The sequence below is a fragment of the Bactrocera tryoni genome, chromosome 1 (assembly GCF_016617805.1).
Source record: "Bactrocera tryoni isolate S06 chromosome 1, CSIRO_BtryS06_freeze2, whole genome shotgun sequence".
NCBI lineage: Eukaryota > Metazoa > Arthropoda > Insecta > Diptera > Tephritidae > Bactrocera > Bactrocera tryoni.
Window position 1 is genome coordinate 66,124,500 of NC_052499.1, and position 18,885 is coordinate 66,143,384.

The window sequence follows — 18,885 nt, forward strand, 5'->3', positions numbered from 1 at the left end:
AAGCTTACATGTTTTTAGATATTTTTCTTGTAATATATATAAATTGAAAATAATATAGAAATTTAATTAAAATTGTTAATAGTTTTTATTATTATAGTTTTTGAAATTTAATTGCGTGCGGGTAACTTAAATTTGTTGCTTAAAATAATTGAATAATTGATTTTTATATTTATTTATTATTTTTTGTTTTATAAAGTTTCATGTGAAATCGCTCTTGAATTGTAATAATTAGTACAAGCTCTGAGTGGCAACAGCAGACTAAGTAAAAAGCTTTCACTTAGAATAATAGTTAGTAAAAGCTCTGATTGGCGACAGCAGACTGATTGCAAAGCTTTCACCAAGTAAATAAAGTAGCTAAAGCTCTTGATAAAAACAGCAGATTGAGTGTATAGCTTTCTCTTTCACAGCAGACTAGATCTTTCACTTAGCAAAATAATTAGTCAAAGCTCTCATTAGTAACAGCAAAGCTTTCACAAAGTAAATAAAATAACAAAAGCTCTGGATAAAACAGCAGAATGAGTGTAAAGCTTTCACTTTCACAGTAGACTAGGTGCTAAACTTTCACTTAGTAAAATAATTAGTAAAAGCTATTAGTTACAGCAGACTGAGTGACAAGCTCTCACTAAGAAAATAAAATAGCAAAAGTTCTTAATAAGAAAGATAGAATGAGTGCAAACCTTGCAATTAGTAAAAAAAATAGCAAAAAAGCTCATTAGTAAAAACAGATATATAAAATAAATATTAAAAGCTCTCATAGGTAGAATATACAACATTTTTGAAAACATTTCACGTTTGGAAAAATGCAATAATAAGTAACTGTACTGTGCTGTAATGAAAAATATTTGAAAAACGCTTTTTCGCTGCTGAGCTCTCAGCGCTTTCAAAAGTTTTCTCAAGAGCTTTCACCATATTTTCTTTTGATGACAAGCAAATAAGTTGTTAAGTTAAACTTATGCTGTAATGTAAAATATTTGAAAAACGCTGTTACGCTGCTGAGCTTTCAGCGCTTTCAAAAGCTTTCTCAAGAGCTTTCACCATATTTTCTTTTGATTACAAGCAAAATAAGTTGGAAATTATAAATACGTTTTAGTTTCCACACAATTATTTATATAATGTTTAAAAATAATATTTTATATATTTTATTTTTAAATTAATTTTTGCTATGTTTCAATTTCGTAATAATTTTTTTTTTTGATTTTTTCTGAGACGAGAAACTTAAGCATGCTGACTCTACCATAACGGTATTGTTTTTAACTATACAACTTTATAAGTAAATATATTATATAAAAAAAAAATTAAACTGTAATCTTAAAAATCACTTCAAGCTGCTCCATGTAAAAATATTATAAACTATTAACATTAAACAAAAAACGCTAAGAAATCGTTGAACTTGCATACATACTCAACTTTAGAAAAAAATTAAATAAATTAAGGCATAATTAAATTTAGTAAAAAATACATTTGTTAGCAACTTTGTTGATTTGAAGTTAACTATATATTTTGAAAGAAGAAACATCGAAAATGAATATATATTATTATTACTTAAATATACCTAAAACCCAGAAAGAGGAAAATTACATATTTTCAAATTTATTTTGTTACAAACAAAACACAGTTCTGTGTAATTAAACACCAGCAATTAAATTAAAAAAACTCTCAATTATTTTTTCGAACAAGAAACACATTCTGTCAAATTACCTACAACACATACATAAAATATGTGTGTAATCTATGTGTATTTAATAGATATGTATATGTATTGCGTAACCCAAGTCAACTTAGTTCTGTATGTAAATATCTATTGTATACTGTAAGGATCCATCATTTAATTCGTTTTCTATAAGACTTGTTATAGATTTTATTAATATTTAATACTTAAAAGCAAAAACAAAGCCGAAAGCAAATTGTATACCTAACTATGTATTGTATGTACTATATTTTAAGCGAGCCATGCAACTTAAGTAAAGTCCAAACTTGAAGCCAAAAATCGAAACCTTTCTTAAATGCTTAAACTAAACAGCAGTCATACCAATATAAAATCGTATTGCACTCATACATACATGCAAATCGACCTAAATGTGTATGTGTGCGTTTGCCCAAATGGCAATTAACTGTTCACTGTTTATCCTCAACTTGTAAGATAACTCATTGTAGTGAAATACTTCCTCTAAATAATTTCATTATGCAATTTTCCATGTGAAAACAAGTTTTTTGTTAATAAAAAAAGAATTTGTTGAATTTTTTTTATTTGTACCGGTTTGAATAAAATTTTAGAAACAAATTAAGGAGTGTTCTGCATTCGCATTATTGGAGAGAGGTAAGTTTGTAACTGATCTGTTGTTTCTAGTTGGAATCGATGGTTCATCTTATCAAATCTGACTCAACTGGTTCATTGTCCATTTAAACACGCGCAAAGAAAACCCAAAATTTTTTTTTCTAGATTGGTAAAACCGTTTTTTGTTCGTTTAAAATTCGATCCCCTTTGAAATTATGTTTTTAATGGCATCACTGCTACGGAATCATTGGAGATGTTGCGGAAGTGTTTTGGAGTGTCTACTTTCTCACGAAGCAAATATTTGATTGTCATAAACCATTCAGTGAAAGTCATGATCATCGAAAATTTGCTTGATAAGAGTTATGACATCGAAAAGATTAAAGAAGCAGTACTTTAAAATCGTGTTGCTGGCATCAGTGAGAAAACGGAGCTGTTCAACATCTCTTTTCAGTCGACTCAACACATTTTGGCTCATGGTTTGGGAACGAAGCGTGTCAATACTAGACTCGTAGCAAAATTCTGAATCTTTTACAAAAACGTCGTCGAGTAGAGGTCCCAAAAGACGTGAGTTTAAGAGTTTAAGTAGAGGTGCTTTTTTCAATAGCCTCATGTGACAGATCACACATGTGTCGTGTCCAGCTGTCATGTTACTTTTGATCAGTATTGTTTGGTATTTCATCATGGAAAGACTTACGCCTGACCAACGTTTACAAATCGTTCAACTTTATTACGAAATAATATGTTCCGCGCACTTCGCCTAACTCATGGTTAACTTAATCGGCCTACTGAGCGTACAATTCGCAACACCATCTCCCATCTTGAGACCCAGCATTCATAATTGGATAATATTCAACTTCATAGACCACATCCAGCGCGCAATGAAGAAAATATAGAAGCCAGATATAGATATAGAAGCGACATCACTTCGCTCTATAAGCTCTTGAAAAGTTCCAAGAAGATCCGAGGTTTTCGAACCAAATTATGTTCAGCGATGAGGTCCATTTCTGGCTAAATGGTTACATACCCAAGCACCATATTTGGAACGAAGAGGAACTTGAAGACATCCAAAAAAAAAAAAACAACGGTGTGACGTGGTATGTGGGCCGGTCTTTATTCCTTCAAAACTGATGCCGGTGAGAACGTAACCGTCAATAGCGACCGTTATCGCGCCATGATAACTAACTATTTGATGCCTGAAATTGAAGCTCGTGTTCTCAGCGACATGTGGTTTCAACAAGATGGCGCACTTCTAGCACATCAACAAAAGAAAGACCATTTCGGTGAGCAGATAATTTCACTTTTTGGACGGTCGATTGTTTACCAAGATCGTGGGATATCACACCGTTAGACTTTTTCCTGAGAGGATATGTAAAGTCTAAAGTCTATGAGGACAATGCCGCTTCAATTCAGTTTTTGGAGCAAAACATCACGCTTGTTATTCGCCAGTTACCGGTCGAAATGTACGAACGAGTCATCGAAAGCTGGAATCAATGAATGAACAATCTCAGACGTAGAAAGAGATAATCTTCAAAAAATAAATACTAAAAAATGTTTTTTCGAATAATAATAGACATTCCCCATTAAATTTGAAGTTTTTGTGTTTTTATTTAAAAAAGTAGCTAACCTCGAAATTGATCATCATTTAGAACGCTTTTATGTTGAAAAGTGTGCGTATAAGAAACCAATGTTTAATGCTGGTAAATTCATATTCACCTAGAATATATGTATGTAAATATGTGTGTGGTAATCATATGTTTGTATGTACATAAACATATAACTGCACACAATCTGCTTAAGCTTAGACTGCGCGATTATCTTATCAGTCTCGCAGTTGATACCCATTATATGCAGACACTTTTGTGTGAAGAGATTTTTTCATACTCGACTCCATATATGAAAATGCCTGCCTAAGGTACATACATATCTATGTACATATGTATATATTTTTAAAATAAATAAAAAAATGGAAAAATTGCTGATTGTCTATTAAATCGTTTGTACTTTTATGCATTGCTCTTCAAATTACTACTTCAGAGCTTTTAAATATAAATGTATACATGTATAAGTATGTCTGTATGTACTTTACGCACCTTGTAGTAGAGCTATAAATACGAGATAATATTGTTTACAGGAATCAAAGTGACCCCAAATACCCACCTAATTACTGTGCAACAAAAAGTTTATTGTCATAACAGTGACTGAATGAGAGCAACAGAAAGAGTTTTAGTATTTAAAAGTAATGTGCGATTATTTGTGCATACAGTGGTGGCAAAAGCATTGTGTAGCCTGAAGCAAATATATATATAGAAAAGTTCTTATTGTGTGTCTGAATGTAATAATATTTTTTTTGTTAGTAAAATAGCACATAAATAAAGTCAAAATTAGTTCAAACAATTTGGTAGTCGAAAAAGTCTTTTCGTATTTCTAATCAAACTTCAACTTATTTTTTTGCATTTATAATGAACTTTAATGAACCAAATATGTATTATTATGACCAACAACTTTTTGCCATTTTTCCGCTAGAGACATTATTCCATCAGTGTTAAACTTTTCCGGTTTCTCGGCGAAAAACTGCGACAAGTGATTTTCACAGGCTTCTCTTGCAGCCAACTTTACTCCATTAAGGGAGTTCGGCATTGCCCGGTCGTCCGATGGTGCAAGGTCAGGGCTATATGGTGGATGCAACAAAACTCCTCAGAAAAGCTCTCCAAGTTTTTGTCGAGTCATCAAAGATGTGTGTGGTTTAGCGTTGTCCTGATGGAAGACGAAGCCATTTCTGTTGATCAGTTCTGACCGTTTTTTTTCGATTGCTCACTTCAATCTCATCAGTTGTTGACAGTAAATTGGAGAATCAATCGTTCGACCAAGCGGGAGTAGCTCATACTGGATGATTCATTAAGCATAACCTTTCCAGGTGTCAACCCTGGCTTTGCAACCATTTGTTGCGCTTCACCACGATGGACCATGATCTTTTCGCATATTATTGTCGTATTTGATCCACTTTTCATTTCCTATTACCATTCGCTTCAGAAATGGTTCGATTTCAGTTCGTTTCAGCATAGAATCGCAGATGTTAATTCGGTCCATTAATTTCATTTGGTACCCAAACATCAAGCTTCTTTTTGTAGGCAGCTTTCTTTAAATGGTGCAAAACCGTTTAATGATGAAATTTAAGTTCCTTGGCGATGTCGTGGCTGCTTATGTGACGGTCCTGGTCAATATTTCCCATAATTTCTTCGACTATTTCTCGTACGATAGGTCGACCAGAGCGAGGTGCGTCTTTCACATCGAAATTTTCCAGTACGGAAGTCATAAAATATTTATAGTGCATCAATTTAATGCGACCCCACTGTGTATATAAGTATATGCTTTCCACGCATATTTCTTACTTTAATTTATAAAATTTATACCGTGAAATGTTGGTTCATCTGCAAGCATTGCAGTAAAAGTTGAGACGTTGTGGAGATACAACGAAATCTAGGCGACGCGTTATCAAAAATAAGCAGAATTAAATTTACATCAACTTTCAACGTACATACATATACATACATACAGTATATAAAAAAGATAATTGAAAGCGCGAAAAATGCCGCTAGATACCGAAAGCACCGCGCTCTTGAGCAAAGAACAACTCAAATCCAACGGTTACAACAATGAACAGAAGCAGCACCAATCGAAATGTCAATCGCATTACATCGACGTTCTGGAGAAACCACTATGTAACGGTTATACATCCATACTAGGGGCGGATGAGTGAGCTTGAAATGAAGCAAATATTATTTTATTTTTCCATAATAAAGATATTTCTCCAACTTCTAGTTTCTCCGCTGGCCTAACTCTGGAAGAATTGCTGCCCTTTGTCGACGATCCGTGGTGGCAAAAACTGCGGCGCACACTCTTCTGCACATTCTGCTTGGTGTTTTGGTTGATTTTATTCACCGGCTGTACGCTTGCCTACATGGAACGTAATAAACAATGTGGCATCTCGATCGCAACTGCAACAGCACCAACTAATACGAGCACGTTGACAGCTGCACCTCTACAAAGTATTTAAAAGCTGAAATGCAAGGCCAATTCACATAGAACTTTCGCTTCGCTTTGCGTCTGACAGTTGTTTTGACAGAAAAGTTCGATGTATGCTTTTGTATGAGAAGATTCGCTTACAAAGTTTTCGACGCGAAGCAAAGCAACATGTAGGGCAACTGTCAACTTTTTACGCTTTGCTAAGCAACAGTCGTCAAGCTTTCATTATGGCTTACTCTTTGTTTTCTGCGCTTCGTCGTTTTAGTATCAACTGTCACGCAAAGAGCGAAAGAAGTTGTATGTGAATGGACCTTTATAGTCTTACCTTCATAAGAAATGCGGGAGATTTTCAAATTTGAAAAGGAAGTACGAAGTCTCTCGCTTTGCAATTTTACATTTTTAGTTCGAAAAGTGTTTGTCATAACTTATCAAAGTCACATACCTATTCTTATCATTAAAAGTGAGTTCTTTATTAGGGTGTGTGCTTTTCCGAAAGATTATATAATTATAAAATTAAAATAAGCTTGCAATATTATTGTTAAAAGCTGCCAAATTTTTTGAATTGCTTAGTTCAAACTTATTATGTATTAAATGTTTTTTATTCCACAATTTTTGAAAACATATTCTTATTAAAATAGGTTAGAAAGTATTTAATAATACAATGTATTTTTTAAGTGGATTCATAGCTTTGTTTTGATCGTGTTTGGAAGTAGGCATGACCGCGAATTTAAAAAAAAATCATGCATCCATTGGTAAGCACCAGAGAACAAGCAATAAACATTGGAACTCATCCGATGAAACTCCAAAGAAGGTGAGGACTATCGTATTGATCAAAAAGATCGTCATCGAGACCGTTCGAGAAAAATAATGTACTATTCACAAGATGTTATCTACATAGACTCCCTGGAGAAGAACAAACCGGAATAGTAAATATGTATGGTATATATTTACTATTCCGAATTATTAGTATTCGTATGGCCACCGAATTGCAGACTAATATGCCATTGATCTTTGTTGGACTTTAATATTGCATACATAAAATTTTACTAGGAGCTTCAATAAATTTTGAGAAAAACTTTGATATCTAAACTAAAGTAAGTGCTAATTTTGATTGAGTCAAGTTCTTTCAAAAGCCACCTCAAGAGCCTTGGGGCATGGTCGCGAATACCGAATGGATTTCTCACACCCGACAATCTCACTAAGTTCCACGAGCAGATTTGTGTAAATGAATACACATATCAACATTCTGTACATTATAGTAGTATTTTTGTATGGGGCCACTGTAGCAATTTTTACTATAGGAAGGTAAAACAAAAGGGTTTTTCAATAGCGGCGCAACAAAAGTAGACCCATAGGGACAGCAAACAACGCCATATTTTTTCCGCTCTTTTGACATTTCTCTTCAGTACTACGGTTTGTCATTTTATCATGGAAAGTTATACGATTCTGAAACGAGTCGAAATTATTAAAACTTTCACCGAATTTCGGTATCAGTGGTCTCAGTTTTAAGAGCGCTATGTCCAATTTATGGTCGTCATAATCATTGTGTCAGATTACGTAAAACAATTGAGCGTCTGCTGGAAAATTTTGAATCTACAGACACGATAAAAAATGTTTCCGTTCAAGTGAGACAAAGAACTGCCCGTAGTGTCGAGAATATTGCCGTCGCTAGCGCATCAATTGGGGAAGACTCACATCAGTCTCTCACACGTTGTTCTCAAGCTTTGGGTATCTCTTTGACGTCGTTGTGGCGCATTTTCCGAAAAAAATCTTGGCTTACGTCTTCACAAAATCAAATTGACGCAAGAACTGAAGTCGATTGACCACCAGAATCGTCGTACGTTCATGAATTGGGCTGAGCAACAACTCTAAAATGATCCGGATTTTCATCAAAAATCAGTTTCAGCGATGAGGCTCATTTCTGTCTAAATGGCTTCGTTAATAAACAAAATATCTGTTATTAGTCTGGCAGCAATTCACACGTACTCCATGTGTCACCATTGCATCCCGAAAAAATTACGGTTTGGTGCGCTCTATATATGCCGGCGGCGTACTCCTTCCGTGATGATCAAGACCACGTGCCGCCTACCACTGTGAATGGGAATCGCCGCTCAATGATAACCGAACATTTTTTGCCTGAATTGGATGATATAAACTTGGACAATGTGTGGTTCGAAAAGAACGCCGCCACAAGCCACACAGCGTATGTCACAATCGATTTATTGAAAACCACATTTGGTGAATGTGTCATCTCACGATATGACCCAGTCAATTGGCCGCCTCGGTCATGTGATTTGACGTCATTAGACTATTTCCTGTGGGGCCACGTTAAGTCTATGGTCTATGCCGACAAGCCAGAGACGATTGATTAACTTCGTACGAATATCGAACGTGAAATTGCAGCAGTATCGGCCGCTTTATGCTTGCAAATCCTCGAAAATTGGGTTCAGCATCTGGACTTCTACAAGCGTTCCCGTGGTGTAGCGCTCTTATTGAAAAACCCGTTATTAGTTGTTGATGTACGTCAAAAAAAACCAGTTGTTTCGACGAAATTGGTATTTGTAACAAAGTACTCCCTGAGGCGTAGGTTTGAAAGGAAATTCTGATGATACTTAACACGTCGGGAGACTGACTGCATACATTTACCGTGCGATTCTGTAACTTGAGACAGTCTCAAGTCTCTAAATTTGAGATTTTAAGTTAGAGACAATTTTTGAGACTTGAGATGATATTGCTATTCTGTAAGTGACAGTCACAAAATCTATTACATTTCATTATTCAGAGATGTTTTTACACTTGAATGAAAATAAATATGTCGATAACAAATATTAAATTTTTTATAACATAGTGAAAAAACATAATTATCAATGAAAATAAAAAGAAAAGTTGACTTTGTTTCATAATATTTACGAAATTTATGTAAAATTGATTTATTTTTAACCTTTTCGTGTTTGAGTTGCTTACAAAATATAAAGAAACGACAATCGATTAATATCTATGATGATCTCTATTCAGTATATTCAAAATGGCAGACAAGAGTTCTTTTTAGTTTTGTGACCTGCTAACTACCAGGTCTCAATATTTTGAGACTAACGCTAGAGACTGTTTAGTGAATAGTAACTAGTCTCAAATTGAGACTTTGCCTCAAAATGTCTCAAATAGAGACTAGAGACTGGTTACAGAATCCCGCTATTAGTATGACAGTTAATGTCATGGTTGCATCGGAGTAAGTAGTACCACATTCCTACTGGGTAGCTATGACAATGTTCACGTTAATTGTTGCCATAATTGCTCTTCTAAGTTTCTCAACAATGAAGTTAGAAATACAAGCGCCACAATTTTTAATCTGATACAAATTAGAACTTATCGTCTGTATGTAAGGGTTAAGTAAACAGTATGTTAATGGTCTTATCAATAAAAATTCATTTGCAACACATTAGCTTTGAAGTACCGCAATCGATTACAGACAATTGCAACATATATAATGAATATCTATGTTTATGCTCTTATACAGTACATTTTTCCTTGTTAAATATAGCATAAAGAATTCATACCACACTGTGTTCATTTATTTTATTTCTAAAAAACAGTCTAAGTACAAATAATTATATTAAATACAAAAACCTACATGAAAAATATATTAATTATTTAATTAAATGCAAAATAAAATGTTAAATTTATTCAAGATTTATTTGCATTTTCACTCTTTGCTCGGTTCCATAAGCTTCTTCGGCATTGGCGACGCTGTGCTGTTGCCATTTTCGTGAATTACTCGTATCAAGCTTTTGGCATCACTCACCGCGACGCTATGCAACTTGACTGGGCGTGGCGTTGTGGCCCAGGCGCTGAAGTCGAAATGCTCTATTTCGCTACAATTTACGTAGCCGTTAGCACTATCCTTACTTTGTTTCATGACGTATTTCCGCACCTGTTCCACAGCATCCGCATTCTGGCAAATGATCTTCGATAAAGTGACATTATAGATCTGACGTAATTGCGCTAAAAATAACGGACTAGTAAGTCTAATGTTGAAGAAAGGAATTTTGAAATGAAGTTTATAATGCAAAGATGAAAACGCTGGATACTTTATAATGCCTATAGATAAATGATCAACGTGGCGAGCGGAGACAATTTAGCCATTTCCGTCTGTCTAGTCTCTTTAGTTTTCAAATACCGATATGAATTTTTATACTTGCCCTTTTCTACTGAAGAAGCTGCTCAGTTTTCGGGGCCACCGATGTCAGACCACTTTGGGATTTATGTTGGCTGTTTTAACGGCTGATCCAAGTAGAGGTACTTTTTTAATAGCCTTTTTTGACAGATGGCGTGTGTTTCGCGCGCTTCGCTCAATTATAGTCAACATAACCGGCAACCCAACACCCATCTTGAGACGCAACATTCATTGTTAAATAATATTCGACCGAATACACCACGTCCAGTACAGCAGTGAAGAAAATATAGCTGCCGTAACTGAGATTGTACGTGAAGACAGTGGAGAGTCAATTCGGCGCCGTTCGCAGCAACTCGGACTAACGTTTGGAACGACTTACGTTGGGATCTTAAATTGAAAGCATACAAAATTCGCTCAACCTTCCCAAGCAACATCGCTTTGCTCTATTGAATATTTGGCTCTTGAAAAAGTTCCAAGAAGGTCCGACGTTTTCGAGCGAAATTCAGCGTTCAGCGATGAAGCCCAGTTCTGTCTCATGAGTATGTAAACAAGCAAAGTTGTCGCATTTGGGACGAAGAGCACCTGAAGAGATTCAAAATCTGACAACGGTTTAGTGTAGTTTGTGGGCCGGTAGAAAAAACGGTCCATATTTCTTCAAAAATGATGTCGATGAGAACGTAACCGCCTATGCGACTGTTATCATGATCTCGACGACATTTGGTTTCAACTAAACGGCGCGATTTTCCACACATCGCATTAATCAATGGATTTGTGGGTGACCAGATATTTTTTTTAGAATTCTTTCTGTGGGGATATGTAAAGTCTATAGTCTATTCGGACAATCCCGCTTCGATTAATGTCTTGGAGCAAACCATCACGCCTGTCATTCACCAGTTACCAGTCGAAATCTCAAATAAGTCAACGAAAACTGTACTCAACGGTTGGACCATCTGAGACGTAGCAGCGGCCAGCAATTGGAAGAGATAATCTGCCAAAGAATGTTCTTGCGAATGATAATAAACATTCCCCATTAAATTCGAAGTTACTGTGAGGTAGGGAACCTCGAAAAAGATCACCCTTATTTTCGGAAGGTATTAGGGATTTTGATCTAACGGTAGTCATAAGAGTCACGAAGCATTACTTCCGAAGCGTAACAGTACGCTACATAAGCTTTCATATACGTATGAAAAAGACTAGCCCTGAAAAATTTTTTGATCAGAATTTGAAAGATCTATTACCACTTCAAATAACGATAGTCTATGCAGATCTCTAAACACGGATAATGCGTACGTGAGTAACAATGATTATGGGAAACGTACCTTTCGTAAAGCGTTGCGGTCCCATCTTTCTTTCGTACCAATGAGAGTCACCCCGCTTTAGACGCATAAATTGGTCTGATACCAAACACGTGAGCAATGGTCCAAATATAGCGTCATCCAATGGAGGCTCGCTCAATGCGCCCGTGTAAACATCGACATCGTGCGGTGAGCTAAAAATTAGTAGTTAAATTTTACCATTTATTTTATTTTGGTATTTTCGCTTGCATACCTGTAGATTTTCCTTATGGACTGCAGCGTATTTGCATCAATGGCGTTTGCCATTTCTTCCCACGTATCTGTAGATGGTAGGTTACAATGTTTTCGAAATACTGGATACGCTGGTAGACCATGATCACGACCACGCTGTATGTTCAGTGAAACAAGATCGAGTCCGCAAAGTGGTTTCATATCTTCTTCAGGGCGTCCTTCAAATATCTTTTGCGTCACCTCGTAGGAAAAGAAACGATTAACACGCAGCACAGCCGTATTGCTGGCGGTTAAGAGCGCACGATCGATACCATGCTCCGACCAGAGAGAAAAGGGATTAAAGAGCATTGTATGCAGTTCGATAGATTCCGGCACGCTGTTGTCACTTGTGGCGTTGAGTACTCCCTGCAAGACATACATACTTATCTAGAAAAAAACAAGCAGAAGCTCGTAGTAAAACTCACCGGCAACAATGTATGCGCAAATCTGAAAGCTGCGCCCGCAAAGCAATTCGCTATGCTGGGATCCACACTTTTGTCGTAGGTGTCGGGCGCGTCCAAATCATCTGTACTTGGCAACAAACCCTTTTTCTTAGCCAATTTTTCACCAACTAGAATCGGCAGGAACTCATTGTATGTAATATGTGCCATTTTGGCGCTCAAAATCTTTCGCGATTCCTGAAAGACTGTCTCATCATCCCAATGGGGATTGACTGACTGCAAGCCACGTGCCAAAAAGTTATGATGACGCGCCCAAAGCAGATGCATCGATGTCAGCAACAAATTTTCATTGGCACGATCATCGCCTGATTCGAAGCAATATTTTCCGGCCGCTGCCATTTCCACTCGATTACAACCGTCTTCTAAATTGGTAGATAACGGCAACAATTGCCGTCCATTGCCAGTAATATACATACGCATTGTACCGTTCAACATGGTACGCAAATGCCGTTGCCGTTGCTCCGTACAGCCATACACCACAGAACCATCAATAAAAGCGGTGCCTTGGTTGAGTTGTTGTCGTGGACCGAAATGTCCGGTCGGTGCAGGAGCAGAACGTACAAAATTCAAACAAGTCACATTGTAACGCTGATAATACGGATCATCCGGCAATATCGGCACTGGGTAACACTCCGGATGCATCTCCGATGTAGTTAAGGCGCAACAATCGATCGATTCACCTTCCGGCAAAGAGGATAGTGAAGTGGCTGTTATGTCGTGATCGAGGAACTGACCGAAAACAGCCAACATAACAGTAAAATTGGCATCAGTATCATAAGCAGCACGATGTATATCCAAAGAAACTTTACGCGCCGGTGGCAATTGAGTACCATCGCTAGCATGACTGACACGCGGCATAGAAATACCGTCCGCATAATCGGGCGCCACCATGCGTCTATAAGGGATCATGGCAGCACCGTACAAACGCGGATGTGCCTTGTTGTTGCACACGCCACTAGCCGGACGATAACGCGCATTGAAATCGCATGTAAAGTTCATTGTCGGATCGGGCAGCTCAATTGTCGGCCCATTGCCAATGTTATGGCGCCCCTTCGGCTTCGTATAGTTCAACAGTGCTGCAATATGCGTAGTCGCATGATTTTCCACATAACCGCGTCGTGCCAATTTGCGTGCCTCCGGACCGTTGCTAAGCGCGCGGTAATGCCGGTAGGCGGGACTGTGTACGGGCGTCAATTGTTGGCTTTCCTCTAAAATTTCGCGGTCACCTAACGCCTTTACGCCGGCACCCACTGCCTCTCCGCTTTGTGTGCGGTTTATGTGTGCTCGTTTTAATGCCCACTCAGTGTTGGGTTCGTCGGCCAACGGTGTCGTTGCGGCTTCTAGTGCGGCGCTTGCTTTCGCACTGCTATTCGCCGGATTTGTTTCATTTATGGCAGCGGCCGCAAGCAGTATCGGAGTCGGCGGTTCCTCCGGCTCTTCAACAAGCACAAATGCGGCAATTAAAGCGGCGAGAACAATGAGTCTATAAGAATATATGGAAAACGAAATGATATTAAGTGCATAAATAAGAAGCCCTACAATAGAGCATAATATTTAAGCGGCAACATACGGTCAGTTATCTAAAAGGCTCCCTCTAAATTAGATCGAGCGGAATAATAAGCTTCTAATTCACATACGTGGATGACTTTAATATTTTTTTGTATTCAGTCAATTTTTAGATCTCGGCTTTAAGTCGAATTTACAGGAGAGACATATTTTTCAGAGTTTAAATCGAAAATATCTTCGAAGCGATATTGAAGACACAAGCTCTACTAGCCAATACAAATTTGCACAGACGTTTAATTTGCAGTTCGTTGAATGTCTGATGGTATGCGCTTCCAAGTGTTAAAGCCTCGATCTCCCAAACGTAGGACAGTCAAGAAGGAAGTGTTGAGATTGATGGCGTCTGGTAAGCCTTACAGCATGGAAGCCAATAGGGCACTGGCCTGTTCAACATCTACAACTAGAGAGAGGCTAGCCTTACTTATAAGTAGATCGACCTTGGGCCAAGGGGATACGGGAGCACCGATCCGTTCACATTCTTTTGTTAGCGACCCTGTGTTGCCTTTCTTTGATAGCTCATCAACTTTACAATTACACAGAGGAGGAGAAAGTTACATTGTATGTAGATTACACCACATTTCTATTAGTAAGACCGTCGTCATATCAATAGTACCAAAAGAGGCTTACTACCTACAATCAGTTACAGTTACAGTTTAATGGAATGGCTTGGAACCACCCCAAAACCGGTTTCGACTGAAACTCGATAAATTGATAACAGAAAGGCATTAACTATACACAGTTTCGTCTCTTGATTGATTACCGAACAGAGCACTACAAGTAACGCATTGAGTGCGGTTTCAAATTCCAACACTCACACAACAGTGATGCCGAGACAGCATTGAAATTGTTGCATTTTCCGATTACGGCGCAACCGTGGTGACACACCGCCTGGGAAAACGTATGCCGGACCCAAGGGCGGTGACATTCCAGTGGTTAACGGTGTGGTTTCTTCCGCCATATCGATACATCAATATTACACCAGCTTTCTTACAAAAACAAAATAAATTTTGAAACAAATTATATTTAAACTTTTTCCGTTTTCACAATTATTTCAAGAAAACAAGTAAACCGTTACTGAATTTGGTCGAACCATTCACTGTATTAGTGGCTAGCTGTCTAATTATTGCAAGCTGTTCGCACTTTCGATTGCTGAGGACCTCAACGCAACACTGCACTTGCCACAGTCGGGGCAACTTAACTACTAAGCCGAAGTTGGGCTTAAAGTGGCAATTGCCTTTGCATCGGCACTTGTAAGGCTTCAAAACAACAAAGTGCTTACAGACGGAGAGGCGTACAAAAAGAGGCACTCATAAGTATGCATATATGTTCATAACCCTATAGATGCATATGTGTATACCCTGCAGGTAAATGCTCTAGCTTGTTGTCTTCCGAACTATCGATATTTCCGAGTTAGAAAGAGGCCTTAAAATAGTCACGAGTCAGTGAGGAGAAATGACAGTAAAGTGAATTAGAGAATCCAAAACTTAAAGGCGGTATAAATAATTGAGTGATCATCAGTAGAATTTTATGATAAAACATATGAGTGTAGGTAAGTTAAGCAGAATTTTCCACTCGCGACTTGTCTTCCATGTCGCTTTGACAGTCATAACTTCGAAGTCGTAGATAATTTCGTTTATCTTGGAATCAGCATTAACAATATTATTATTAACAACAATGTAAGTCTCGAAATCCAAAGCAGAATAACTCTTGCCAACAGGTGCTACTTGGGACTGAGTTGGTAATTGAGAAGTAAATCCAAATTCTATAAGTCATCATCCCCGTCTTGCTATATAGTGCAGACGCATGGACGATGACAACAGCTGATGAGTCGGCGTAACGAGTTTTCGAGTGAAAGGTTCTGCGGAAGATTTATGGTCCTTCGCAGTCGATAGGACGATAAGCTGTACGAGATATACGACAACTTTGATATAGTTCAGCGAATTAAAAGACAGCGGCTGCGCTGGCTAAGTCATGTCGTTCGAATTTATGAAAACACTCCAGCTCAGAGAATATTCGACGCGGTACCAACCTTGAGAAACAGAGGAAGAGGAAGAAGTGCACTCCGCTGGAAAGACTAGGTGGAGAAGGAACTGATTACACTTAGAATCTCCAAGTAGAATTGAGGGAGTTCAATACATCACTATATACGTTATTGAGATCATAGAAGGCAGTCACAATATCGATGTGGTGGACGGGGTCTGGTGGGGCACAGAAACTACAGACAGAAAATGTCTAAAAAGAAGTATTGTCCTGAAAACCTCTTACACAATGAGACCGTCATAGTTTTTGACTCCTCGAACGACGTCTTCGTCCATATAATGTAACATATAACAGATTAGTATCCTATCGGCAGACATTTTTGATTACCCACAAAGAGAGGCTGATGATTTTCTAGGAGTCACATCACCATCAAGATCTAGAGCTTGAGTTGTCTCCAAATCTCACATTACGCTTGACCAATTACAGTCTGCCTACTCAGTAGGTTTCACTTTCATCGATATAAGCTAAAGATATGAAACCTATTCAGTATGCAAAGAGGTCCCATATGATACTAAGATGGTTAACAAGCTTACTCAAATCAACCCTTTTTTAATTTGGTCGGACGCTTTCCCGGATCTACTGTTTTACGTCTTTGTTGGCAACGCCGCTGTCTACCCATTAATAAGTAGTTTGAAATCTTGGTTCAAAACGTGTCGAAGGAGAAGGCATTTTTTGCCACTTTTTTAATTAATACTTTATAACAATTTTCCTACAGGTCATGTACCAAACGCCGAGGTGTTTGCAACAAAATCCAAAACATAGATTGGGCCTTTGCTCTTTCATTGATGCGCGCTGATTATTTGAAATCGGGCTTATCTTAACGTCATACTAGAAAAATATAAATATGATTTCTTATTTTCAAAAGCTTTGCGCTAAAAATTTACCAGATTTGACAATCAGCTAGAAATGTGTGTGTTCATCGAGTCATATATACATATTCATATATGGTAAATAGTATTTATTTAGATTTCAATACAGCGTACTTTAATAAAACCTGTTTTCGAACTTCTCACTTGAATTGTTTTACACCGTTTGCAATATAATCCAAAGTCTGGCATTTACAAAACGAGTTATAGAACTTATATAGAGATGTTCCTTCACTATTCCAAGCCGGTACCTAAATCCAAAATGACGACATATGATACAAGTATAATACAGCGTAGCTTCGGCTCTTCTAGGCAAGAGTTTTGTATTCAAACTCTAAAAAAGAATCGGCATAACTTCAGAGACAATACGTTACTTTCGACTACAAAATCGAGCTTTGGCTCGAGTATATTTCTTTATATCTCTATTATGGAATACAAGAGATTAAGCTTACCGAATTTATTAACTTTGGAGACGTCGCAACAGTAGTACCTGAGTGATTAAAATACCAGCTAATTAAAGAATCCCTCTCCTCGCCCTTCTTCTTCTGGTTTATTGGCGTAGACATCGCTCACCCTCTGCTTTCTTTTTGGCATTTGGCGCCAATTCGATATACCAAGTGCAGCCAGGTCCTTTCCACCTGATCTCCCCAACGGAGTGGACTTCTTCCTCATCCTCTGCTTATCAAGGTTGGTGCCGCGTCAAACACTCTCAGAACTGGAGTGTTTTCATTCATTAGAACGACATGACATAGCCAGCGTAGCCACTGTCTCTTAATTCGCTGAACTATGTCAATGGCGTCGTATATCTCGTACAGGTTATCGTTCCAACGACTGCAGTATTTGCCACAGAACCTTTCTCTCAAAATCTCGTAACGCCGATTCATCAGACGTTTGCATCGTGCATGTTTCTGCACTATATAGCAGGACGAAGTTGAAAAGTGGCTTGTAGAATTTGGTTCCTGTTGTTTGTTGATGGTGGGCTTCAATCTTTCACTTATCACATAGGCTTATTCCACGGTTGTTATATTGTGGGATCTCCTTTTTTGTGATCAGTTCTTCGCCGCCGTATTTGGATAGCTCGGCCGGCAATCCATCGGCCCCCCAGCTTTGTCATTCTTCAGACGAGTAATTGCTATTCGAACTTCTTGAAGGTCAAGCATTGGAACGCCTGCTCTATTATTATCTATTGGGGAATCGGGTTCCCAATCTCTTGATCTAATGCTTTCACTGCCATTCAGCAGACTGGAGAATTGTTTCCTCCATAATTTTAGTATGCTCTGGGCTTCAGTCACTAAATCTCTTCTGGGGGTTTTACAAGAGGTCTTGAAACCTTCTATAAGTCAGCGCGTCTTTTCGTAGAATCTTCGAGCGTTACCTATATCGGCCAGCTTGTCATATTCACGTCAGATTAAAATTTCAGAGATAATCATCCAACCAATTGAGGTTCCATGCACATGAGAAGCAGCACTTCGCACCCCAATTCATATTCACTTACCGCAAGCCTCTACTCTTTTAGCACAACCCCGTTGTTGTAGGGGCTCAAAATATTCCAAACTAATTGTACTATGATGTTGATAATATTTTGCCGGATAAAAATAGGGGTTCGTTCCAGCAATGACATATTTACATCTATGTTAGATTTAGATTACCGGTACAAGAACAACAATCGGCGGATCGGTTTACGGAACCGGCTCGAAAAGAAATAAAATATAGACACAATCACTAGGAAACAAAGCAGATGTCGAAAATGCCAACCCGCTCTAACCTGGAGTAGAAATTTGGAAATGAAAATATCTAAGTTTCATAAAAGTTGGGGAAGCTAATGGCCCTTTACGCCACCGCGGATCTGTGGGTTTTAATATGTATATAATAGCGACGAGACCGTTCCAACGACAGGCGGGTTTACGAAATCGGATCGTAC

The 18,885-nt window shown here is 38.0% G+C and overlaps 2 protein-coding genes across 2 annotated transcripts; one reads left to right on the forward strand and one right to left on the reverse strand.

Annotated features, from left to right (window-relative positions):
• Window positions 1-5,814: 5,814 nt before the first annotated feature.
• On the forward strand, window positions 5,815-6,390 carry LOC120766612. The gene is made up of 2 exons (XM_040092220.1): window positions 5,815-6,028; window positions 6,095-6,390. Exons 1-2 carry the CDS (start codon window positions 5,862-5,864, stop codon window positions 6,327-6,329), a joined length of 402 nt encoding a protein of 133 aa, XP_039948154.1. The 5' UTR covers window positions 5,815-5,861; the 3' UTR covers window positions 6,330-6,390.
• A 3,579-nt stretch (window positions 6,391-9,969) lies between these two features.
• Window positions 9,970-15,016, reverse strand: LOC120766255 (chorion peroxidase). Its single transcript, XM_040091641.1, has 5 exons — window positions 14,874-15,016; window positions 12,460-13,978; window positions 12,018-12,400; window positions 11,789-11,958; window positions 9,970-10,297 (listed from the first exon to the last, which is right to left on the reverse strand). Exons 1-5 carry the CDS (start codon window positions 15,014-15,016, stop codon window positions 9,999-10,001), a joined length of 2,514 nt encoding a protein of 837 aa, XP_039947575.1. The 3' UTR covers window positions 9,970-9,998.
• Between the last annotated feature and the right edge of the window lie 3,869 nt (window positions 15,017-18,885).